Genomic DNA, 27142 nt, shown 5'->3' with positions numbered 1-27142 from the left:
GAGGTGGGGGGTGGGCAGGGTGCACCTCATTAACCCCACATGGCATCCAGATGAGAGCTCCTCCATCTCTGTCCACTGACAATGGCGGAGCGCACATGGCAGGGCCAACCGCAGCGCAGTCGCACCGAACGGACGACCGCGGCTGCCGCTCGCGAGCGCGCCAAGGTCGAGCGGTAAGGGTCTGCAAGCGTTTCTGTGAACTTTCTGGGAGTTGTGCTTGAGCTGACCTCCAAGCGGGTCTCCTCCTTCCTCGCTTGGCGACTGAAGGACTTTCATTAAACACACGGGGATGTTTCTCGCCAAACCTTTCCGCAGTGAAGGTGCAATGAAGTGCAGCTCCCACTGCCCCGTTTCCATGTACTGCCCCTCCCCGGGCCCACAGACAGACCTGCATCCAGCAATGAAACGCAATGAAAACAGCAGACCTGGATATTGCAAAACCCTTTATTTCAATTACAAGAAAGGTCATGTCTATACAATTTGATTTCCAGTTAGAATACATTAGGTTTGCACCTTGTTCCATCGTTTCCTGATGGCATTAATAAAACTGTCGAGAGGAATGTACCCTCCGTACCCGAGTCAGTAGCTGACAGTTGCAGCAGTGCTGTGCTCAGGCTACAAGATACACAACAAACTTCTTTTAAAAACCAAATGTGTAAGGAGAAACATATACGTTATCGTACAAGTTGTTCTAAAACCCATGCATTTTAATATGTTGCTCTACTATATTTTACACTATAATGAAACAAAACCATATTCAATCTACGACTGCTCAGCAGCACTTTTCATCAGTTCTGCAGTAAAATGCTGTTACAACGGGCTGCAAACCATAGCAGCAACAAGAGTATATGTTGAGGCTCTGCGCTGAAGTCTGCTGTCCCTCCTGACAATTGCTTCCATGAATAAGCAAAGGCTCCTGAACCAAAGGATTCCTCTACCCAAGTGCTACAGCGTATTTACGATTCCTCACTTCCTCCTGCTAAAATGGTAAAGAACTTAACGATATACAGTGCACGCGACATGCGTGTTGTCACAGCTTTCACTTACTTACAACGGTCTGTGCTTTTTAACCTCACAAGTTGGGTATCTGAGTCTGTACAAATGGACTTTAGAGTGAGTGATCCTCAAAACTGCATATTGTTCACACAGAAGAAGGTGTTTCAATGCCCTGCCAGGATACATTTTTAACTATATTTAGTGTTAATTCACCTTGTCTGCAGGTTCGCTCCAAAATTCAAAAACACCATCTGTTCCCGTTTGAAAACTTATCCGAAGGGTACGTTTCATTTGGAGGGAAGAACTCTTTTTATCTCACTTCATTTTTTTAGCAGCTCGGGGGTTGTGGGCAACTCCTCCGCTCTGCACCCAGAAGGCACCGGTGCAGGAGACGTCCATTTAGCGACACCATTAGAGAGGGGAGAAATTCGGCTCAGGACGCACTGTATGAGGACATGGAGTCGTCTCGCCGGGGGTGCCGCTGGCCGCCGGGCTCGGGGTGTCCGGGGGGACTCTGCCGCGAATGACCGATCCCGGCGTGCGAACCGGCGAGCAGGGCGGCCCCGTCGGCCTCCAGTTCCTCCAGCTGGAGCAGCAGCAGACGTGCGTGCGGCCCCTGGCAGCACCGCAGAGCGGCCCGCGTAGCCCGCAGACACGACCCCACACCCAGCAGCGTCTCCACATCCTCGGCCAGGCGCACTAGCAGCGGGTCGCCCCAGTCGGCCGTCACCCGCCGGGACGTGTGTGCGGCGACCGCACGGGCCAGGCGCGGGGTCGGGTCCGGAGGCGTGGCCATCGCTTCGTAGGAGGGCACATCCCGCACCAGCGCGTAGCTCAGCAAGAGGCACCTGAGCAGGCAAGCGGCAGCCTCCAGGAAGGGCGGGTCCCGGATGTGCGCGCCGCTCGCCTTCCCCTGCGCCGAATCGCCTTCCCGCGCCCAGATCCACAGCTCCTCCCGCAGTGACGGGGATGAGACCACTTCCAGCGGGGTCCTGCCACTGGTGTTCCGCTGTCGCAGCAGAGGAGAACCTGGTGGAGGTGAGCACCACCGTCATCCCTTTACTCGCATCCGTTCACACGCGCTGATCCTCATCCTCTTACACGCGGCGTGCGCGCTGCTGCTGCTGCCTAGTTGAACAGCCACTTCACACCAGTGCTCACACACACTCCTTTGTACCTTTACTACTGCTCTTTCTGTTATTACGCTCTTCGTTACCTGCTCTACCGTCAAGCCTTTACAATGAGCTTTATGACACACCATGTAAATATCCGGCAATGTGTCAGAAGAAAAAAATGAACTTGAGGAAATGACTCATAAGCAGCAGCGCAACTCTCTGTCAGTGCAGCACTTAACATCATCACACGCAGGAAGAAAACTCGCCTCCAATTAACACGAGTCAATCGGTCAATAAGGCAGCAGGAAAATCTTGAGGGGTCACCGAGAGGACAGTTCCAGCAGGACACACACACACCAGTAGGAACAGCTGCTTCCTCAGTCCACCTTTGGGCTGCAACTCAACTCGCAGCTCACCTGCGTTGACACCACAACCTTGTCTCCTCAACTCCTGCCACACTTTAAACTTGTGTAAACCGTGCGACTCAGTGTGTGTGATTTAGGGCAGCACAAACACATCCAGTGGGGGGTCACTGTGAATCTATCCCACAAGTACACGGTGTGAGGCGTGGTACACCCTGAACAGGATGCCAGTATATTACGGGGCAATCTCACACACACACATACACACATACACACACACACACACACTCATTCACCGAGAAATGCACAAACTAAGGGCGATGTAGAGCGTCCAATTCACCTGAAAGACACCGCTGCACTGTGTGAGGAAACCTACACATAGGGAGAACATGCAAACTCCAGCACTGCCCTGCCCAAAGCACAAATGTAACATCAGCAGCAATAGCAGCAACGATGTGTATATAATAGAATAGTTTCCTCTTTCCACCTTTTAAAGTCACTGCAATGTGACGTACAGTATGTGGCTGTAATGAGATATGTTAACTGAAGGCATTTAGTCAGCTTTCACACACTCCAATTGAAACGCACACCGATCACTTTAGAGGCGAAGCGGAACTGGTGGCTGCGGAGTGTGCCCGAGTTCTCCGGCCACCTGTCAGACGGCTCCGGGCGGGATGCGTCAGCGCCATGCGTCTACTTTTACTACGCTTACAATGGCCGGACACCCCAGCAGCGGTAAAAGGCCGCCTTCCGCCTTTTGCGGTAAAAGGGCTGTTTTATGCGAAGCGCGGCGCTTTGCACCGGGACACAGAGATGGCGACGGCGATGGCGGAAAAAAACAGCGTGAAGAATAATGTGTCCTTCCAAGTACGCCAGCTTTTCAACAAGGACCGACCTGCTTGAGAGCAAACTGAGGAGCAGCTCAAGGGTCACAGCTCCTCTATGTGCAGCGCTGCAGAGCCGCAAAGTTCGCAACACACACACAAACAAACACACGCTGTTTTATACTGATAGAGACAAAGGCACCAGAGACAACATTTCCTTTACTAATGTTACCTTGGTGGTACATAGAGCAAGAGAAAGATCGAGGTCGGCTTCAGGGGTGACAAAGGAGCAGCTTGCTGTACAATTCACTTCTTTTCAGGCATTTTATAAAAGATGCCAAAAAAAAAAAAAAACATCTGCATTGTGCAAGAAAAGCACTTTTCCCTCTGAATTCAACCTCATATTATGTATTTCTACATGATGAAATAAACAGGTTTTCACTTGTGTCAGTTTTCATACAATATTTCTGAAAGGCCATGTTCTGCATCTCGTTAATGGTCCCTTTCTGATGACTGGTATCTGACCTGAATGAAGGCGCTCAATGAAGGCGCCCATTAGCTGTCCTTCACAAGTTATCAAACTTTGTGAAAAATCGTGATGAGGACAGCGTTTGTCTTTCTTGCCTCATTTTGCCCTTAAAGCATTTTGAACGGCGTCCTACACTTCAGGACGACGGAGAGGTTTAAAAGAAAAATAAGCGCTTGCTCCCACGGCCTTCTTGCACAGCTCCTCCGCTTGGCGTTAATGAAACCCAGGGAAGGCTGCTGGATGCTGTTAGTGCACATTACGCATGTGTAGCAAAGCAGAGACTTCCTGCTTTCAGCAACTTCAGGGAATAGCTGAAAGCGCCCCAGATAAAGTGCGCATCAGTCAATAGCTGTGCACATGAACAAGATGTGTGTGTTGGCACGGCGCGGTCAGCGGCGAGGATGCGGAGGAGAACGGTCGCCAAACAGTCGGTCCGTCTGGGCCAACGTGTCTACGGACTCGACGAGTGGCAAACAGTTCGGTCACTAAGGACACGTAAGCAATGGGGGGCTAGTGGAGCACAAACTGCTGACGCGGTACTGACAGCGAAAGGACCGGTAAACAGAGTGCGGCACCTGTGTGCGGCCAGCAAAAAACCTCATTTGTGGCTGAACCCTCGCTGTCGGTGCACTACGGTACGGCAGCGGTGCCAAAGAGCAATGAGAAGCACCACCAGCAGGTGGCAACACTCTAAATATAAACATCGTTTGTAACCACCTGCTCTGTCCCACATTTCACTTGTATAAAATGCAAATTCCAAAGTGAATGTTACCTTTTTCTCCCTTGCAAACATGCATCTGTTCTCCATGAAGACATTACAGTTACTGGTGATAAGTGTCGTGATGTGCACTTGAAATCCCATTATTAGTAATCAAATGCGCGCAAAGAAATGAGTATATGATGGTATAAGAGGCGCAGCGAGGAGCGTCTACGGAAGGTGAGGAGAGAGCGGAAGCACCGAGCGCTGGAGTGCCAGTCCCCCGTCTCACTGCACCGTGAGTGAACTGTTCACAGGGGACTTGTTGAAATACAGGAAGGAAGGCATAAATTCCACATGGGACGTGATGGGCAAAGTTTCCCTTTACCCTGCCCCCTACCCGCACCCCCAGCCGCAGCCCCAGCCCCCCACGCAAAAGAAGGCTGCGTCGGCGAATCAAACCCATCGGCTCCGAGCAAGTCGGCGACGTGCGCTTGACGCAGTCCCTACCGCCGCGGTGTCAAGCTGTCTGACAGGCCGAAACCTGGAATGTGACAAAGCCGGAGATGGGGGCGCAGAGCTCGCGGGGCTGCGAGGGGGGCTGTGCCGGGGGGCCCGCATGCTCGCCCACCAGACCTTGATCAATGCAAGCTCCGGGTAGATGGCCCTCCCCCTGGACAATGGAACCAGCCGCTGCCTATTCTTTAAAAATGGCCCATGAAACGCACATCTGTCAGTGCTTTGCCGTTTCCCTTTCTGTGCGGCCGAAGCCTGATATTATATTGGCTCCTGCATCACTGAGAGCGATTGAAGTAAGTCCAGGTATTGGCGCGATGTGTCAGATACACTGCCTCGTAGATAAATAGAACACCTGGGGGATTAAAGGCGAGCTGCGGTAATGATGCTGGGCGGGCAGGAAGGCAGAGCGGACACACTGCGCTCACACGCAGCCCCTTGGCCTTTAGAGGGCAGGCGAAGACTGCGAATGGAGCTGCAGGAGTGGCGAAAAACAAAAGACGGCGGGAGAAGGGGAGAGAGAGAGAGAGAGAGAGAGAAAGCAGCAGAGAGCAGGCCTGGCTCCATCTCGCCCTGGGTAGAAGCCACAGCTCAGCCAGCCATGCCCTCCTACAGCTCCAGTGTGAGTCCTACAGTTAACACTTGATGGCATTTTTTTTTTTTTTTTTAAAATCTGGATGACAGAATTACATAAACAGGGGGGGGAAAAAAAAGGCCAGGAGTGAAACATTTTATGTGCTGGGTAGCTCCCAGAACTATGAGATAATAGAATAAAGCAGCGTTTGCACGATAAGAAGAGAACAGATTGGAGAATTCACTGTACCAGGAGATCGGGGACAGCTAGCAAAGCACAACACAAACTCCTCGTGTGCTTCTATAGCAAGCAGGCAGATTATGGAGAGATTACCACGCAGAGACCACGTTCCTGTGCTTGGGCTAATCCCCTGGCAAGACAAAGACACAGACAGACGGACAGACGGCATACAGTCTCCGCTTGCAATAACACCCAGGCCAGGTGCAACAGAAAGCACTCAAGGACATGCTGCCCTGTGGATAGAGAATGCAGGATATATATGCTACAAACACACACACACACACACACACACACACACACACACACACACACATATACTGTAAATCCTGCATATCTATACATATCTGGCATCCTTCATGCATACGCACATTTTGTTTCACATTTCACTGCAGTTACCCCATTATCCTACCACCTTGCCTGATGCACCATTAGTAAGGAAAACTGCAGTATATTTCATCAACTATGTTCAAACATGTTTCTCTCTGTATATAAGATGTGGTTTTTAGGTGGATGCTAACATTTTTTCACTATAGAGCTTAACCTTGTAATTAGACACTTCTGTCTGCATGTTTACAAAAGTGGAGGGACACTTCCTGTCTTTCTGCTTACAAATGTTGTGTGGCTGTGTTTATATGAACTGGAAAAACAAACCTCTGCCTTAATGCAAACACATGTTGCATGCTGGGATTGCGCTTCTAGTCTACAACTCTCACCTTTATGTGTTCAAGGTGGAATTTAATTGAAGAATCTGTTAATGTGCAAGAATGCTGTAATTTCTCTCCTGAACACCATTTGGCCAAATGATAATTATTTTTATACTCTAATATAAAAATACTAAGCAGACAACAAGCATAAGGCTGCAAGAACGTGAAAGTGAACAGAGTACAACACACACAATAGTGCGCCGTTGTCTACTCTTTGTTTGCTGCACATACTGTAGGACCATGGTTTCGTGGCAAGAAACACCGGTGTAAACACGGTGAATATCAGCTGTACTGTTCTACGCTGAATAACCAGTTATGCTTTTTAACAGAGTAGCAACTGTTCTCCACATGACACGAACTGCAGTTCCTGCACAAGGTTTAGCTTCTTCACTCTCGCTGCTATTAGGAGATGTTTTTCCTTATTTCATTCTACCACTAAGGTGTCCAACATGCATTGGGTGCCATTTTTTTCTCTGAGTTGTGCAAGACTCACACATCCTTTACAGACGAATCATCCCTTTCTCTTAGGCAGGTTCACAGCTAAATAGATGGAGAGGGGCGCAATTACGCCAGGCTTTTAAGCCTGCTCATTATTTGCCTATTCTCTTGGTCCGTTCCTTGCAGGAAAAGGACTTGGACGCTGCAACCTTGAGGCAGCATTTCCCATTTATATTCAATGCCTTACATGGCTTCTGAAAAAAAATCCAGACTACTGCTTTATTTAAAAAAAAAAAAAAAAAAAAAAAACTTAGATTAACATTCCTTGGCCTAATGTTATTTGTGCAGAAATGAAATGTTCTTGCCATCTACACTGCACACCGCAAGGCCAGTGGTATTGATGCACCCCAAGGCAGTCTCAGAACATACGGCAACCTAGAGCACCGAGCAACTCAAACAGCGCTGCGGACCGCATTTCGCCCTTGGAATGTTATTCGTCCAACGACGCGCTCTCTCAACACAATAGCGCAAGAAACCTTGAATTCCCAAAGTTTGCTGGTGGAAAGCAGGGACTCTCAGCAGCTGGCAGGGGCCAGCAATACACTCGCAGCACCTTCGAGAGAAAGCACCCACACTGTTACTACCAGGTGTGCCAGCATGTGGGAACAAAGGACTAGAAGTGCCCACTGTGGTGGTCACCTCAAGGCTGTGACTACCTCAGGCTTTGAAAGACACCTCTGAACATGCTTTTCCAGTCAGGAAAATGCTGTAGCATTAAGGAGCACAAAGCTGCTCTTTGCACAGGCATCTGGGTGCATCCAAGATGCTCACACAAAGTGGGGACTGCTGTATCAGCACGGAATGAGAGCGAGGAAATCAAAGCCATCAATCACGGTGACACTTCCCGCTTGGGTAGCGCCCAAAGACGAGTAGGCCTCAGGAGATGGGCCCAGAATGGACCCACCCCCTCTCTGCATGTCTCATCATGAGACAGTCTCATTATCCACTGGAATTTATACCACATTTCCTCCTGAAAAGGTCAAGGAGTACAAAACAAAGTAGCGGCTGGTCACTGCATGGACATCTTGTTCTCAACAGGTTATCATTTCCGCATTTCCTCTACATGCATTCAGTTAGGGATCAATGTCGAGTAAAACGAGCACTTTAGTGCCAACGTCCACAGTATTACAGTGTAAAGATACAACTTTGTAAAATGCGTCAACACAATTTCCTGTGTCAATCACCACCACTCTGGCAGATGACTGACGCTAAAGATACTGGAATTAATGTCTTTTAGCATTAATTTGACGGATTTAAAAGGATTTGGAAATAAAGCAAATGCTGATGAAAGCAGAGTGCAACTGATGCAAATGAACAGCAGAGAAGATGATGTGTCAGTCTGCATGTGTCATTACTGATTTTGCAAAGGTTTAATGTAGCCATAAGTTGAAATAATCAAACGGAAAATGGTGGGAAAACTGGGAAAATTAATTTCCGAATGCAGAATGGAACAAGACTCGTTCAAGAAATAACATAAATGTGGCAGATTCGCTATATCTGTACTAAACACCAAGGTTCAGCTTAGTGCAGCTTGAAGGTTTTCTAACTTCTCCTTCGTATCCCTCGACCTTTCAGTGGCGTTGACGCTTGGCCAAAAGGTATTTTTCCGATTCCAGTCAGGAACGGTCTGGCTCTTCTGCAAAATGAAATGCTCTCGTGGACCTGCGGAGTTTTTCGACACAAAAGAGGAGTGGGATGCAACTCTTGGTAGCCTAGAGCGTGCTGATAGAAACTTGGGCCCTGACCTCTGCCCCGCCACGGTTGCTTTGCAGCGCCATCACAGCACCTCCACACACTCATTGCTATTTCACAGGCAGGACACTTGAACTTAAGACACTCTTGTTATTCTACGGTACTGGAATCTCGGACAACGGCGGACAGCACCTGGACACGCAGAGCCCTACCGGGAGATTAAAGGCAAACTGTGTTGGAAATCTGCTGACAAATGTGACCAAACGTTACACATGGAGCATAACAAATTGCTACAAAATGTCCTACATACTAATCACAATGTAGACGTGCAAAGTTTCTTGCAGGATTTTGTTTGTTTTTTGTTTTTTTTAAAACAGTTCTCACTGTAGTCCAAAAAAAAAAACGACTCTGAATTAATTAGAAGCTATTTTAAGTAACTACTTCTCCTAGCCCACAAATCACATCAAACTGCAACCGGTCTTAACAAAAAAACCCTGCACTGATAACACTGACCAACGTTGTACATCTAACAGTTTCTTCACCTGTACAAGAGTTCAGGTCCTACATTTTTGAACTGAATGGCCATTCAATTGCTCATATATTTTCAGGTCCATGACAAAAAACTTCCAAGGCTTGTGGCGTGCTGTGGGTCTCTTCCCATAACCAGGAAGATATAAGGAAAGGCAGATGGGGCTTGGCAGCGCGCCACTGCGCCAGTTCCTTCGAACTGAGGGTAAAAACAGATGTATCAAACCGAATGGACGCCTTTATTGTACATTTATCATTGGGATCTCGGCCAGCACCGAAGTGTCCTAGACAACGGCTCGGCTCTTGTCTGGTTCTTAGACAGAGCCCATTTCTAATTTTACAAACCGCATCTTGTGCTGACCCGTTTAATGTGCTCCCCTCTCCAGTTGCTGCAAACCTATTCCTCACCGGGGCCAAACAATCCCAGTCTAATTTAGTTTTTTTTTAGAACAGAATATGTGAATATGTACATGTGTTAATGGGAAATGGAATCAAATTAACTATTATTAGTCAAGGCAGAGAGGGCTAACCAAAGCACGGGCAAACGCGCCTGAGTCCTCACAGCTTCTCGGTCGCTCCTTCCCCATAACTGATCTTTTCTGTTTTGACACACATCACGCTCACTTCAAAGCTCCCGATCGGTGATCGCATGTGGCAAGTAAACACAAAGGCGCGCAAGACACTCTTGTTTTGACAGATTTCCCACAAACCCGCGTATGAATTTCACAAGTGGCAGAACCTGACTCTTTTAATCTCTTCAAAAAGACATTAACAGACAACTAATGTGAGAACGGATTATACGTTTGGACAGACATTTTGAGGGAACACAAGTGCGCGGCGAAGCAGCAAAACCAAGATGGCAGAGAAGCAGAAACCCGAGTCGGGAAACAGTTACCTGTCCTGAAGCAGCCTTGCCAAGTTTAATATTTATTCATTTTCATTTTATCTCACTCTAACAGGCTTTGTGAGGACTACAAAGTAAATAGCACTCAGGATCTGCTTGTTACGGGATGTAATCTCCCGACAAAGCAGGCTCTCCTAGTTGTGGCTGCTCCGTTCTCAGCCCTGGAAGGAAGGCTTTCCAGCACTGCGCTGTGCTTCCCACACCAAGCTCTGGGGAGCTCCGTACCTTTGAAGCTGCAGAGAATCCACAGCGAACCGAGGTGAGTCACATATGGAAGTATTAATCGTGACTGAGTTCAGTACATACGTATATACGAGTCTCAAGTCCATAGGTATACATGTAGTATGTAGACATAAGCAACCCCTGCAGAATGTGGATGTGTATTTCTCAGCACATGAAGGGCACCAAACACATACGACATGAAACTGAGATTTCAGAGGCTCTCTTACCTGGAGGCTTTCCTTCAAAAATATAAGTATTCAAAGAACTTGGATTGATGGATGCATGTGTGTGAATGCTAAACACTGCTTTACAACACCAGCAAACCAGTCCAAAATGAAACCCGTTAAACATGTTACATTTCATAAACACACCTCTGTGGTTAATTCTAGATGCACTCTTGATGTACTTACTGTTCTCTAAGAAACTATGAAAATATGGATGTTAATAACTTTGGCTAGTGCTCATTTATGCCCCTTACCCACCGGTATTCATACACCTGTAGATGCCTTCACATTGCCTGGTCTGTGCCTGTGTGTGTGTTGAGCAGGGCTTACCTGCATACTGCAGCAGCATCTTGGCAATGTGAATGTGGCCATTAAGGAGTGCGTCATGCAGGGGGCTCACTCCGCCCACCTGAATGTCCAGGTTGAGAGTGGGGCAATGCTGCAGGAGGGCCTGTACGCACTCGGAGCTGCCGTGGTTACAGGCTTCATGGAGAGGCGTCCAGCCTGCGTGGTCTAAGAATATGTATACGCGCACACAGACACACACATGCAAACACATACACACAGCAAGTTACGATGACATAAAGACAGACAGACAGCAAGGTAATAGTTACACTTAAGAGTGCAGAACTTTCAGTGATCAATGACAGGCAAAACATAAAGTTTCATTCCGAAAGATTTAAAGTTGTGCAACAGTAGCACTACAGTGATACAGTGATTCAAAAATTCTACCACAGCGATGCCAGAGGTAAATCTTAGTGGCGTCACCTCTATAGCACGATTTTAAGATAAATTTAAATCTAACATCATACCTTTAGTAGTAAAACTTTTGAATAAATAAAATATGTATTTATTATTTTATATTATTTATTATTTGTTACATTTATTTATAAAAATATTAAATAGAATTTTTTTAAAATATGATAAATACAATTAATCAGGGGTTAATAAATCATGCATTAGTGGTGTATCAGCTATTTCTTATTTCTCAAATACTAAACTTGAAAAATATACATGTGATGAAATTAGCCCCGAACTGTGAAAAAGAAAATTTGCTCCCACAACAGAAAAAATGTGGGATTATTCTGGCTACTAGGGAGTATATGATGAACAGTGCATCCTCTCTTCTTCTCTGACTATTGGTGTACATATATAATAAACATTTTTTCAGCAGCTACATATACGCAGCATTACACTGTACATTTACTGCAGAAAGTGTCCTTAACTAGAACTCCCTGTTCCAGACAGAGAAAAGGCAAATTCCTGTGGTACCATCTGCGTTTAAAGCACAATTAAAAGAATAACCATGTCTGGGAATGATCTATTTCTTCTTCCTTTCAACATGTCTGAATTTCATTCCAGAGGACGCAAGGCCTCGCTCCCAAGCAGGGATTGTTCATCAGGCAGGCATGAAGCACTTGAAGCCTTTCCCTCTCCCCTGTCTGTCTAATGTGTTTCTCAGGCTTCCTCATCTCTCGCCACTTCACCTCACTTCACTTCACCTCACCTCACCTCACATCTCATTCGCAGCCCTCTCCCAGGGTTACTACCACTTTGCACTAAAACTGGGAACAAATCATTGAAAAAAGCAACACACGTTGCATGGTAAAAATATACAAGCAAAAACCAAGGTGTAACAATACATTTTATAGCTGTGAAATATGGTGTGTCTCTTTACTTGGTCGATGGTTAAAATCCATCCCCAAACCCTCCCTGCTCCTTCTAGACACACCCTTTGCTCTTTATTTTAAGGGTACGTTGATGACGCATGTTTATCCCTCCCAAGTCCATTGCTTCTCAGAAAACTGACATAAAAGCACAAATGGAGAGCACAAAAGCAAGCGCGAGCCAAGACCTACCTTTAACGTTGACGTCTGTCCCGGGAAGTGAAAGGATATGCAGGAGAGTCTCCACCTGGTTCCTCTTACACACTCTGTGGATGAGCGTCTCCCCTTTTGCAGAAACACAGAAGAAAATGTTGCCTAAAATGAGGGTGCGCATTGGCCATTGTGACCTGCTCGTGTCGCTCGCAATCACAAAAACACAATGAAGCAACAAAAACGCTGCCCCGAAATGCATTAAAAAAAAAAAAAAAAAAGACCGGTCCTCGAGCCTGAGGTTCAACGAAGAGATGGGAGAGGGTTAAAAAAGTGCACTCAATTTTCTTCCTCCTTCCGACCGTGTGAATTTCCACTTACATTAGAGCCCGTCACTTACCAGCGAGTGTGAAGAGGCGCCTTCCTGTCCGGTATTGTTCCAGGTCTACAAGTTATGCTACACAGCCCATGCACAATGGTTCCAACAGGATTTTTCACACACCGAGTGTTCAAAAGCTCCACTGGGCATTACGAATGTGCCATGTGATATTTAATCAGCAAACTACAATGCCCAGCGACAAAAAGACTCCAAAAGGGCTTTATTGACACACTCTTTTTGTTCTGCCGACGACTCCTTTTCGGTCGCAATATTAAACGTAGAAATAAATTAAAGCTACGCATGTCTATTTCATGTATGGCTGAACTTCTAAGGGACGTCACAGGCCAAGCGTGAGTCTACCGCCCTTGCCTGTGCTACACGGGAAAGGTTTACCACCTCTCTACAGGAAGTCCGTCTGCTGCCTGCACGGTTTGGCATCACCCAAGCAAAACCCATTCTAAGAAAAGCGAGAGAGTGTAAAGCAGAACAGACATGGTATCCATTTTACATCAAGATTTAATGACTTTCAGAGGAGTCTTTGTGGAAAAGAAAAGAAAAGAAAAGAAAAAGGAAAGAAAGAAAAACCCTGGAACAGGCACTGCAAAGGTGCTGGCTGAATGACTCCATCTGTATCGAGGGCAGCATCTGGGGAAACAGGGTCTGAAATGCGCATGTCAGCGAGGAGGACAAGCAGATATGTTCTGGAACGTCTTCAGCGCCATCAGCGCCCCTTAGCAACCTAAACAACCTTAGCAACCTTGCAGCGCTTCAGGTTCACAGCAGGCTGGGTTTTGACCACGGGCTCCCGCACATTTTCCTCTCCCCAAACTCAGGCATATTTCTCCAGTCAGCGCTGTGCTCCCAGGCATCCATGATCTTTATGTGACTTTTTCCCAAAATGAATGCCACCCCCAAAAAGTCAGCCACAAAATACTGTGCTGACCAATGTGTGAAATATGAACATAGCACATTTTGGGACATTTGATGGAATTATTGACAAAAGCGAGCTTGCTGATTTGAAACAGGACAGTCTCCTAAAGGGCTCCACGTTGTTCATTATTATCCTTTTATAAATAACACATGGAAAACGATAGGCGCACCAAAAATTCACAAGGAGCTAGCAACTGATAGAAGTGTATAAAATGCTCAAGTTAAAAAGTAGATAAAATACTGTAAAGGTATGCTTATTTATCCTTTATAATAATTAAGGGGAAAAACAAAAATGTGTCTTAATGAATTGTTTTAACAATGAGTCACAGCACATTGCCCAAAAATAGACTTTAAATAGAATGATTAAACACCTCTTGCAAAACTCCTGGTGTGTACACATTCTCGCAAATGCCAGTCCCAATCTACACTATGTTAAATCACTTTAATGGCTGCAATTTGAACACAACACTTCCATTACAAGGGTAATTGCTTGCTCAGCATTTACAGGCACATTTGGCCAGCCTTTTCTATAAAATTAGTAAAAGCTGACATTTCAGTTATATGTGTGTCTTTGTACACACACACAAACACACGTTTTGCTTAGTTGCCCAGCTCATGTCATCAGACAAGTTTATCCAAACACCTGTCAAAGAAAGGATGTCATTGCTATCTAAACATGTTTTAGTTTGTCTGAACATCTGATCTTTTTCCAAACTAATGCTTTATCAGTGCTGGTGATTAATATCTATATTGATTTTTGTTGAGAAAAGCATAAATAATGATCAGCTACATGCCATGTGCTTATGAATGAAACTGCCTAGTTTCTGCAGTAAATCTAAGATTTCATTCATGTTTTGTTGTTTATTTCTCCATGTCATCAATGAATAAAAAACATGACTATATGCAAGATGCAATTAAAGGAAATAACAGAGAAATTATATCTGATAGAATTTGTCAAAGAAGAGAAATGTAACAATTACTACGACTGCTCTTGCTATGATACACAAAACGTAGAATAAAAAAAAGTTGTTTAATGTTGCTTTAGAGTACTGAAAAGGCATTTCAAAGCATGGAATTAAGTCTACATCTACCATATTGTAGAAAGACTTAAGAGCTATAAAAAATTCTATATTTTTCTCCTATTTTCATCAAACAATTCCTAGCTGACAACCAAAGATCCAATTCACTATTATTTTATACCTGACAACGAAACTACCTGTGGTTAGACTTTCTCACATAATTTTAAAGACTTCCATATGCTTTTACACTTACCATTAGTAGACATTAGATAAGTAGATGTCAGAGGGATTCATGCCATATAAACATTCGTATTATTCTCGCTTTTACTGAGCTTACTTGTGCCACCTACTGCATGGCCACTATGTTCCTGACAAGGTATAATCCTGAAGATTTTCACCTTCTATACCACTTTTACTAAATACTGTGTATTACTGAATATTTGAAGCGCTGAATAATTTCCTTAGTTTCTCTCTGTGTGGATAGGTGTTACCTAAGGCCAGCTGGAGGCCCCACCATTCTCCCACTGTCTGCGCTTTGTTATAAAAGGTAAATATCAAATATTCTGCTTTTCCTTTGGATGATCCATCAGCACCTGAAACTCTTAAATGTGGACTGTCACCTCATAGTGTCAAATTCATCTCAATTTTGGACCTTCCCCTCACCCCTGAGGACACACACTTAAAGAAATCCACGTGTCCAGGAATTTGAGTTCAGATGCTATCAAACAGGCTCTCCAGGTTTCCAGAGCTCATGGAGCTAACCTGCAGCCATGGTTTCTGCATCAGTAAGCTCCATGAGCAGCGCGACCTCCTCATCACCTAACAGACCTGTCCCCTGGCAGACGCCAAAGACACCCACTCCTCTTAGCACTCCTTGCCTCATTCACTCCTTTCTTTCTGATGCGAGAAGAGAACAAGTCGCCACCCTGCTGCCACAGAGCCAGGAGAACAGAAGGAACGGGAAGCATACTGTGGATGGGAAAGGGAGGGGCGCTGCATTAAAAATTAACCATATTCACATTAGCAGAAGGAGCACGTAGTGGAAAACAACACATGCGAAGTGCCTTGAGTCTCCCTGAAGCCGGATGCCTTCCTCTGTCCCCCCACCAGCGACGGCGTTTCTGATCAGGTGGAGTGGGGTGTATGAGTGCTGACACTTCAGTGGGTTCACGCAGAGTGCCACGCTCCTAATTGCTGGAACTTCCACTTACTCGCCACTCACTTTTCCACAGAATCTAACTGCTGCATTTAACGTTGCTAAATTGTGGATCTGACGATTATATGTTTGCTGCTTTTATTCCTTTCTTTTTATTTTTGTGTCTCCTTTTCAAAGGAGACTGTACAAGAAACACACTGAGCAATAATGTTTTTGAATTTATATGAGATATGACATCAAATTCAAGCCACGTGCTGCAGCAGATACCACGAATCATACAAACATGTCAAAATCAAGGACTGACACTTCATGGTAGAATAGAACCTGCTGCATATTAAACATCTGCACATCTTACAAATTACATTTCTGAATAGGGTACACACTTTAATCCTCAAGATCATGCAGAAAATACATAAAGTATGAATAAACAGGTTGTTCACAGATACAGACGGCTATATGACAGGCATATTAGATGGAAGTTACCTTACCTGCCATGTTGACTCTGTGTAGCCCTTTGAGGAAGTTCTTACTCTGGCTGGGTGCAGCAGATCCTACAGTTCCCTTAGTCCCTCTGGGAAGCAGCAGATACTGGGGTCAACTTTGGCATCAAAGAAGCAAACAACCAGCCCACTGACAGATCAACTATGCTGGTGTGTTGATGAGTTCAGGGGATACAGCATGCGATGCCTGGGGAAGATGATCAATGGAATTGCCTTTGTAGAACTACTCTGCCCTCAAGGAGACATCTTTACCATCTCCATGCTTGCTTCAATGTCTAATAGTGGAGGCTTTTAAAAAATGAGCTTATGGAGGATTAAGTCAGTGTCACTTCCGAGACAACTTCAGTAGTACTGTTCTTACAACAAAAATGCACCTTTTGGAACAACAGAGGTCAATTTCTGCCTGAATAGTTTCATTCAGAACTACAGTAACATCTGGGTGTCACGGTGGCACAACAGGTAGTGCTGCTTTCTTACAGAGTGGGCTGTTGGAGGGCAAAGTTTGAATCCAATCATCCAATCTCTCTGGTGTTTGCATGTTCTCCCCGTATCCGCACGGGTTTCCTCTCACAGCCTGACAATATGCAGTTCAGGTGTATGAGGCTCGCCTGTGATGGACTAGTGTGCCTTCCAGGTTGTCCCGCCCCTTGTGCCCAGTGATTCCAGGACAGGCTCTGGACCACCGCACCCCATCCAGGACAATCAGTGGGTGAGCATAGTAACATCCCTATAAACTGTGGTATTCCAGACAGGAAGAGCAGACATCTCACATCAAGTGTGTAAAATATGTAGTACAATTACAACTGTGTTAATGAACACAGGCCTCTAATTTATGTGTCCTTGCACTACAAAAGACAGCGCACCATATTTCAGCTTGACTGTATTACACACTTACTGTAGCTCACAGCTGTAAATACCAGGGCTGACTGCTGAAATGTTAGATCTATCAGGAATATGCTTAAAAAGGAACATTATTTACTCGCTCTTCAGCAGCGGCAAAACACACACACAAGCACACACACATAAATGGCAGAGAAAAGGCAGATTAATAAAAGTAAATAAGTGCATGAAACCACTTCAAAGTCCCTGTGTGCTAATAGCTGTGCGCTGTCAGGACGCCAGTCGGCGTGAGTAGAGCAGCCTTTAGGACGTCTGACGAGAAGACGACAGCGAGGAGGGAAGCCTCGCTTACAAAAACGCTGCTTGTTTCCTGGTAATTGGGTTGTTCCGATCCCGAGTGGAATATCCCAGCAGCGCAGCGGGAACAAACAGCTCGGCATACGGTTGCTGCTCAAGAGCGAAGGGGGGGGTATCGGCAGAATGATGTGTGAGCAGGGGCCGGCGAGGGAACTTCACCACCCGCTGCACTGCACGGCGCTGCCTCTCTGCACACTCCAGGTACATCCAGTCCTGCTGTCGATCCCTGCTCCTCTCTCACAGCCATGGAAGTGCCCCATGCCACTCGCCCCACTATAGTGTCTCACACCATCCCACCCCATCCCATTAACTCGTGGCACGCAACTGGTTCGACAATCAACACACACATCTGCTTCTCCTCATTTTCTGTCCCTGCCTGGTCAAAGCAACAAAATTAAAAAAAAATAGAACCATTTCAATTGTTAAGACGTAGCATTGCTGAAACCTGTGTACAAACTTCCTGTGATATACCTTTATGTTAAAATTGGCTCAAATCAGAGCTGAAAAAACTAATGCTAATCACCCCAGCAGAAACAAACAGAAACTTATCCTCAGGTTTAGATATTCTTAGTCTTGCTGCCAATGGAAGACTATTTTCACCTCTCCACAATCAAGCACCGAGTATCTGTAACACACTAGAAAATTAACTTTGACAAGTTTGTCAGTATAATAACAGGAGATGAATGAACTTTCTGAACTCCAGAGCGCAGCATCATCTCAGGCATCTCAGGACAGAGGCAGCTGGGTGGAGGAGGGGAGGAGGGGCCGGCTCAGCTCTCCTGCCCAGGTAGCCACAGCTGCGGGCCTTTAACCTGCACGCTCGTCTGTGTCAGTCCATCAATTGTACTGATCAGGAGTGACATGCCGATGGTGGCGAGGCGGCCGTTCCCGCAGGCTGCCGCCACTCACCCTGATCTGACCACGAGGCCGGCACAGCTGGCAGCTCCCGCTTCGCCTCCCGGCCAGGGGCCTGTCCTCGCAGTTTGTGAGTCACGCCCGCCAATCCTCCCCAGGGCTGGGAGGTAGGAGGACACCTGGCAGGAGACAGACCTTGTTAGCAGACGCTACACAACAGCAGTGTGAAGCGTCTGGCCTGCCCTGTCCCGGACACCCACCACAGGTAAGTAGATCTCCCATAAACACGCATCACCACGGATTAGACCTGACGGCCTTTCCATCAACTCCCGCTCTGGAGCAACCTGCAAAGCCGACTGCAGTCATTTCCATGAGTTCTACAGCATACATCTCAACGGCAGTGTGCGCCATATCCCAAACCAATGCCAAAGATTAATGTATTTCATATAAGTTTTATCTTATTTGGTGTGAAAAAGAACCTGTTCTCACTTGAAAGTTCTTGTTTGATTATATTGCTCATGTGGCCAGATGCTGAGGGCAGCAGTAGCCACAGAGCAAACATAGAGAAAAAAGCTACAGCTGGCTGATACAGATGTAAATGTAAAAAGCCGATTTCAGCACAGCTACCATAATGTTTATGTATTAATCTACATGGTTACTGAAATAACATTTAACTTGAAACTAAACCTACCTAAGACTAACTTTATTTTTGGTATTTGGTATATTTTTTGCTATTTTTCTTATCTGTTGCATTAAGCTCCAAAAGGTATACTATATCACTGCTGCCATGTAAAAAATCAGACTATATCTGCTTCATTTAAAACTTTTTTTAAGATTGTTTCTTTTTCCTGATTAGTTGTACCTTCAGTCCTACACACACACCCTTCAGAGTAGTGATAATCAGTTATTTATTTTGTGTTTACTGCATCAAAATGTGCCCAAATATTCACCAAGTCATGTTTCCCTGTGGCCGTTCCAGAGTTACACCTTAATATGATCTTTTATTTAAAAGGGAGAATTAGAGTTCAGGGGAAATGCTGCAGCTGCAGGAGACACAGGGGATTAAAATCCGCTGTCCAAGCGGCCTAATTTGTTTGTAGAGGCTGACGGGAGCTCGGGGGAAACCTCCACTCACTGCACACCAACGGCAGGTCGGAGACGGGCAGGAGCAAGCCTGGGAAGCATAACAAGCAGCTTGCAGTTGGCACAATGTATCAGGGTGCCTTTCATGAAGATGGCCTCCCCGGCGTTTGATGTCCCCCCTCTGACAGCACAGCTCCGGCTGGCCCGGGGATGACACCTGCAGGGGCCCCCAGGGGCCACGACAGCTGCACGTAAACACCTGGCTCAGTCCTGCCAGACTCATGTCCGTACCCCCCCATCTCGCTCCCTCACGCCGTAAACCCGTGTCCCCGGTTCAATCCCTCCACCTTCCCTGGTGGTTCAAGCCAAGCCAGCTCCCAGCTGGAAGGTCATTTAATTATAAATACACCTGGACAGCGCAGGTGTGTACTGCAACGTAATGTGGTACAGAGAGTGAGTGGTGCACCATTAGGTCAACACAACTTCACCATACCCAAGATACTCATTCCTCAGCTGTGCCGAACATTAATGTGCAAACATGACAGAAATGTCTGTAATAAAAACGGGGAGAGCTGGATGTTTACTGAAACATTTTAGCATGTGTGCTCCTCTCTTACAACAATCTGACCCTGTAAACTTTTCAACAGACATCCAGTAGCTTACTATTTTTTTCAAGGTTAGCGGCTCTGTTCCTATAATGATGCCGTTTCTCCTGCAAAAATTCCTGTAGATGGAGTCAGCAGTGAGCATCCTCAGCTTCATGGATGGCATGCTGGGAATAAACTCCTGGAAGAACTCAGGAGGCCGATCTACAAAAAAAACAAAGAGTACAACTCAACTCCATCGAGCAAACATTTTGCTGCTGCTGATTTGAGGAAACTGTGCTGAGGGAGTTAAAAGGTATTTTATGTCTCTTTTGCCTATCTCACTCTTTAATATGTCTGCACAGCTTCTAAGTCTGACATTCTAATCACTCAGCAGAGGCTCACACGCAGAGCGACATATGTGGCCCCAGTGGTAACACGCAACTTATTCAAAGCACCATATACTGACAATACAAGGAAACAATACAAATACAATAAAATAAGACCCTTGCCAGACTGTCCATCCAACACCCCTTGTGGTTGTCCCAACATGTGCTTGTCACACACCTTGGCACAATATGGAAATGTGCTCAGCCAGGTCTTCCATCCCCTTCTCCACCAGGTTCTTGTTAAGCTTGCTGTGCTCCTGGCACCAGTACTCCACCACCACCGCCAAGGTCTCATGCAAAGTACACACCAGCCTCTGCTTCCAGTCCTGAATGCAAAGAGCGTCTCAGTGAGAAACACTTAATTAAAGCCAAAGCCGAAGTTCATGTGACAGCGAGGTCATAATTACCACATCAGCAGTAACAGTAATCAATATCAGATACGACAACAAAAGTGCTTTTGTCTGTTATTTCCAGTCAACATTTCAGGCGTGGAAAATTTGTTTACGTACAGTACCTATTAAAAGTGTGAGTACACTTAGGTAACCCAGCCAATACTCATATGGGGATGAACTGGACAGAAGAGTGAAAGAAAAGCAACACACACGTGTGCTGTATATCTGGGACCTGCTGCAAAAGAGCTGGAAACACATCTTGGTTAATTTGTTGTCTGTGTTAACCAAATGGCAAATGGAAAAAATCTACTTTTCAGCAGGTGTACTCACACTTTTGACTAGTACTGCATTTGGATCAAATACGAATCCGTAATCATAAGCACAGAGAACATGTGTTTAGAACCAAGTGAGAGAAACTGCTGAAGGGCCAGCAGGTAGCATAGTAGTGAGAGCTGTTGCCTTGGGACTCAGAGATCACAGAGGCAAATCCCACCTGCTATAGTACTCTTGAGCAAGGTAAAAAATTGCCCAGCTGTATAAATGAGTAAATTATGATAGGTATCTTCACAATGTAAGCAGCTTTAGAGAAAAGCATCAGTTAAGTGAATGAATGTAAAGCCATGGGGGATGGAGATGTGGGCACACTAGCAAAGGGGACGAAGCATAAGCTCTGTCTTTGAGGCATAGCAGCCAGCACAGGCAAATATCCCACCAGTATCTGCCAAGCCACAAGACATTTGACCTGAACCATTCTGATTTTCATATAACCTCTTTTTGTTCACATGAATTGCAATGTTTTAGCAGTAAATGGACACCAAAAGGACACCACTACCATCTTCATTCATTCAGACTCAAGCCCTGTTCAGCAGGCAGTGGAAAGAGATAAGAATGCCCACCTCAGAGGATGGCAGTGCCCAGCAGGAAGCCTGGATCAGCAGCTCTGCCAACTGCAGCACAGTCTTGCTGTTCAGGGTGGTCTTCTCCCAAATGCTCCAGAAAGTATGCATTAGAACAGATGACCGGGACCCTCCTGGCTGTCTGAGAGTATCAAAGGGCGTACCTTTATACCACGCCACTCCTGCTTATTGCTGTGGTATGTTTTTTGGTAGCACATGTAACACAAATATAGGCTTACTAAACTAAACCAAGAGTCAGGAATGGAAAGTACACTTAGAGGCTCAAAAAAATGTATAACTTGTTTACATTTACATTTGAGAGCTTGGGCCTTACCCTCTGCTGCAGGCACACAGCTCATGCTGGAAGAGCGTGAGCAGGAAGGTCTGAAGGTCCACGTGGAAGCGGGACAGCTCTGGGGAGGGTGGGCCGGGGAGTGAGTGACAGCAAGGCTCAGTGGACATGCACCACCTGTGGAACCACACAGAGGAGGGGAGTGGAGAGCACAGGATGGATCATATTATCAATGGGCGTGGAACTTGAGGTAGAGCTTGACATACAACACTTCACACCACATCCAGCAGTTAGCTACTTCGTCACAATGTTTCATATGTTTTTTTTAAAATTTGTTTTATATTCCAAGATGTTTTCTCTTTTATCTTAACTTGTACATACAATGTCATGATTATCCCTTGTCACTGTATTACCCATCTTGTTACAGTGTGTGGCTTTTAGTTGACATAAGTGACAGGATGCAGCTAACAGAAGACTCCAGAGTATCAGGGGTAAGAGATGGACTGCATCTGGACATACAGAAGATACCTTTACCTGACTGATGTCTGCAAGAGAGACCAGGTCCCTCCCTTACACTGGGGGCACTGTAGAATCTGCAGGAAATACTTCACGACAGTTGGGGACCCCCTCGAAGGATTGTTCCTTAGGATGCAGTGTAAAACTGTAATAAATGTGCTGTAAGAATATGGCTTCACTTCACCCTGGGAAAGGAAAATGAACATGCTTAGAAGGTGTTTGCATTTAGTTAAGTCAAGCATGCTAAAGATTGTCAAAAATCAATCAGATTAACTTCATGTAATTTCTAGTAATTTTGTCAGTTCCCTGACAGTTTTACAAATAGAAATCAAAATGTCCTTAAAAAGTCCAGTCAGCGATGCCAAACATCTACAGAAGAGTAAGTACAAAAATAATGAATTCTAACATGTGCAAATGTAGAAAACTCTTATTTCTTTCCACAGCTGTGAAGTGTGTCATCACACCCCTCTTACATGCATAACACGCTCCATGAGGGTGCATATGTACTGTGCTGAAGGCAGCACTCCAGGATGCAGCATTCCCTGGATCTCCTCCAGAGCCTCAACCAAAAGGCCACATTCGATGAGGCTCTGCACGTTGGTGAAGTCCACCACGGTGCTCTGTGAGGAGAGAGCAGAAGGATGAGGCAACATTGTTACTTCCTGTTGCCCATCCGCTCAGGTGTGAGGCCTACAGCTTTCTAAGTGTACCACCACTCACAAATGCAATCTCAGAAAATCCACCTGGGAAACTGCCTGAAGGACAGTAGAGACTAGACTTAATGGGTCTGCCAATCATGATGTTCCAACCTTATGATGGGCTTGTTTAAAACAGATGGCCCTAATATATTACAGCCCATAGAATGTGGACAGCCCAATTAGACCAAAGTTTTAAGTCAGAAAAAAATAAAAAGAACTGCCTAGAAAGCGATCACCTACTCATGCTTTAGTTGCATATACAGTATTCAGGAATTAACAGGCTCAGCACCACTGTACCTCTGTCAGTTGATCAGCAGTCGTGTAACTGAGGTAATCCATGGAAACAAGTCTCTTTTTCAGAAGCTGTAAAAGCCCATTCATACAATTACTTCTTATCATGAGGACGGTAACAGGAAACTTGAGCATAATTATCTGATCACCAACTTGTAGCACAACGCTGATGGTATAATGCAAAGAAAAAAAGGACGCCGCCCTCACCGCAAGTTTTGAGACGTATTTCAGCAGCTGATTTTCTAGCTGGGAGAATAGCAGAGTATTGTCCTCTAACTCAGGGGAAGTGTCCATTGGCGAGCTCTCTTGCTGGATGCTTTCTGAAAAACCCTTCAGCACCTCTGAAATCTCAGACCACGGACTCTGCAACAGAGTAAAAAGAATTTGAAAGACTAGCTCTTGTACCATGTTGGAAGATGCTGCCAGCACAACATCTGCATGAGTGTGCATCCTGGGTTCTAATAAGCATACAAATAATAACAGAAGAGATGGACATTATTATTGGACTTTATTGGACACTGAAAACATGAACAATATAGACACTGCATTAAAAAAATAAGAAAATCAAGGAAAAAATACATTAGATCAAGAAGTATCAGGCATCAAGCACTGTTTAAATGGAATGGATTTTACCCCCTTCTTTACCCCAAATAAATGTTGAGCGATGTGATCCACAGAGTAGTGCAGGGCACTGTATTGCACATCCTTGGCCGTGTGGTTGGTGAACACATGCGTCACATCACAGTCAGACAGTGATGTATATACGCTGGCCTTTCCTGCCATCAGGATTCTATAAAAAAGCACATCAAGATTTTACTGCAGGAAAGTGGCGATAAGAAAAGCATTCACACAGGAGCTCAGGATCTTAGAGCACCAGTCAAAAGTTTGAGTACACATGGACAACCTGGAAAACACTTGCATGAGACTAACTGAACAGAAGAGTGAAAGCAAGCAATCCACAAGTGTGCCACATATCTAAGAGTGGCTGTGGAAGAACCGGGGAGATGTCGGATCATTTCCTGATCAACTCTGTTAACAGAATGCCGTGTGGGGAAAAAAGTTTCCAGCAAGTGTAGTCAAAGTTTTCAAGTATTGTACATGAGCTTAGTATCTGACCGCTTGAATATGTTGCTCCTACTGAGGTCATCAATCTGAAGGACAACTCTCCAGCCCTGGAATGCACCAGAGACACTGCCACTGGCCACCTTCGTCCTCCACATCCGGATGGGATTGGCAGCCCCAAGAGTCTGGCCAATGAAGTCCACCTCATAGGGTTCTTCAGGCAGCCATGCTCCATTCTTCAGGCTGTCCATCACATACTGTGGAGTCACGATCCATTTTCCTGAAAGACAATACAGACAGGGAGTCCTGAGAGTGAGAATGGCAAAAAAGTCTTTCCACTGGAATGGCATAGAGCAGTGCTGTCATGTATTTTTGAACTTTTCAGATAACTCTAAATGCCCAAAATTACTGTTTACAAATATCAAGAAATTAGGTGGAATAGTTCAGAGGGACAGACTGCGTGTTATAGTTAAGGACAACTCACCGCTGGCACAAGCTGCCAAAAACTTCTCACTGGCCAGTGCACAAGTGACAATCATGTGTGTGGTCCCATCTCTGTAGATCTGCAATATTTACCCATTTCAACAATAAGTTACTTCCACACCAAATGGTAAAAAACTGTTTCCTCAGCTACAGGTAGTCCAGTGGTTTCTGAAGGTTACTGCTTCAAGTCCCAGACGGGACATAAATGCTGTACCTTTCCACATGATACTGAGCCCAAAATTCCCCAGGGACAAATCACCAGGTGTATGAATGAATAAACTGTGATTGACTCTGGATGAAAGCACTGGCTAAGCAAAAAATAACAACATTATTAATGTAATAAAGCTTTCATGCAATATGTCTCTCTCAAGTTAGTAACCTCTAACATTATGAAAAGGGGAGAAAGGTTAAGAACTTTAGTGGATTTTATAGTTCTGAAGGGATTTTAATCTGAAGTAAGAGGGTGTACTGTCTATAAAAAGAGGCAATTGAGGGCAGGGATAAAATTAAAGAGGCAAAAATACACTAAAGCATCAGAACCAATTAGGTCATTTTTCAAAACTCATCTCCGACAGCTATTCTTCAGAATAAAGTTGATGACAGTTGCAATCCACACTTTCCAACAGATTCAAATTAAACTTAGCTTTAATTAAGTTGGTCTAAATCAGAACCTTACAACTAAAATAAACTTCACCGCATATGAGGAATTTACAGTGGAGGAACAAAATGAGTTCTGTTTAATAAGCTGAATGGCAAGATTTGTACTGCATGGCCCAATGTCGATCCAGACCTTATCTTATCAAGGCTGGGGGCACACGCATAAATACATGAACTATTTTACATGGAACACAATGCTGCCTGAAAAGGGTCTGACAAAAATGAGCATAAAATCAGTTGAGAGGAATACTCACAGAGCCACCGATATATTTACCATCCAGCCTGCGAATTCCATGGAGCAGTTTTAGTTTTAACTGCATGTTTTTGATCCCTGTGATCTGGAAGACATATTTGGAGTCCACCATCCTGTGGCAGAACATTAAACGTCAACAGCTGATACATCTTCATCCTTAGACATGCGCTGCGGTTGTGTCTTGGTCATGACACGCTCGTGGAAACTTTGACAGCTTGCAGTTTCTGTACTGTTAACAGCTGTTTTTCAGGAATTTGCAGATTCAAGTCCTGCTCCTGCTCAAATACCCTTGATCAAGGTACTTACACCGAAGGGACAGAGTAAGAGTACCCTGCCGTATAATTGGGGAAACCATTGTTTCATTGATAACGTGACACTACATAATGTTTTATTAGTTGATTATATATGACACTGTCAGTGTCAGATAATAATGATGATGATGATGAAGATGATAATGTTCAGCAGGTATGAGGGAAAGGCCACATGTGAGCACTGAGTCGCACAACAAGTGTAACCTTGCTGAACTCAGGACACACTCTGCAGCAGCGCAAGTGACAGTGACAGTGACAGCTGAGCCCTCACAGCTCCTCACAGCTCGACACGTCACACCCACGACACGAGCCACCCCGACTACTTCCTACTTTCACAACCGCGACTTCACTTCAAAACCGTTTCCATAACACACACAAACAGTGAAGCTGCACGCCAGAGACATTTGACGGATCATTTTTCAAATATAATACGTCACCTCAGATAATAACAAAAAAAATAATAACTACTATTTTTTTACTCATGTTGTTTACAACAAAAAAGACGACTAGGCTAGCTAGGTTGCTAGCTAGTGCTTGTTTATAATTAGCTGGCTTGACACCACGTCCGACAGGCGACAGTCAGTCAATAGTAAACAAGAACATCTAAGAAAGTTTCACGATCCATTGTGAAAAGTCCCAGTTTCAGCATCGTCATACTAGAGCACTTTTATTTAAAATGTGGGTAAACGCTGAGGCATTTCTACCTTGACACGGGCACTGCCACACTACAGATCCCGTCTCGTTCCAGCAGCGACAA

The 27142-nt window shown here is 45.3% G+C and overlaps 1 protein-coding gene across 1 annotated transcript; it reads right to left on the bottom strand.

Moving 5' to 3' along the window:
- Positions 1-465: 465 nt before the first annotated feature.
- slf1 (SMC5-SMC6 complex localization factor 1) lies at positions 466-27135 on the bottom strand. Its single transcript, XM_029259390.1, has 18 exons — positions 27090-27135; positions 26076-26187; positions 25166-25244; positions 24736-24961; positions 24265-24409; positions 23827-23982; positions 23626-23691; positions 23104-23250; positions 22649-22815; positions 22157-22291; positions 21823-21964; positions 20713-20860; positions 20225-20370; positions 18533-18657; positions 16415-16497; positions 12485-12577; positions 10956-11138; positions 466-2025 (listed from the first exon to the last, which is right to left on the bottom strand). Exons 2-18 carry the CDS (start codon positions 26184-26186, stop codon positions 1430-1432), a joined length of 2748 nt encoding a protein of 915 aa, XP_029115223.1. The 5' UTR covers position 26187; positions 27090-27135; the 3' UTR covers positions 466-1429.
- Between the last annotated feature and the right edge of the window lie 7 nt (positions 27136-27142).

The sequence above is a fragment of the Scleropages formosus genome, chromosome 17, assembly GCF_900964775.1.
Source record: "Scleropages formosus chromosome 17, fSclFor1.1, whole genome shotgun sequence".
Lineage (NCBI taxonomy): Eukaryota > Metazoa > Chordata > Actinopteri > Osteoglossiformes > Osteoglossidae > Scleropages > Scleropages formosus.
Note: the sequence above shows the minus strand (reverse complement) of the source record. Positions and strands in the feature narration are given on the sequence as shown.

Coding starts and splice junctions, on each gene's coding strand:
- slf1 (XM_029259390.1), bottom strand. CDS start 26,186: ATGGTGGACTCCAAATATGTCTTCCAGATCACAGGGATCAAAAACATG. Junction 23,983..24,264: donor TCGCTCAACATTTATTTGGG/GTAAAGAAGGGG, acceptor ACTCTGTTGCAG/AGTCCGTGGTCTGAGATTTC. Junction 12,578..16,414: donor ACACAGAGTCAACATGGCAG/GTAAGGTAACTT, acceptor TTTCTGCAAAAG/GGGAGACGCTCATCCACAGA.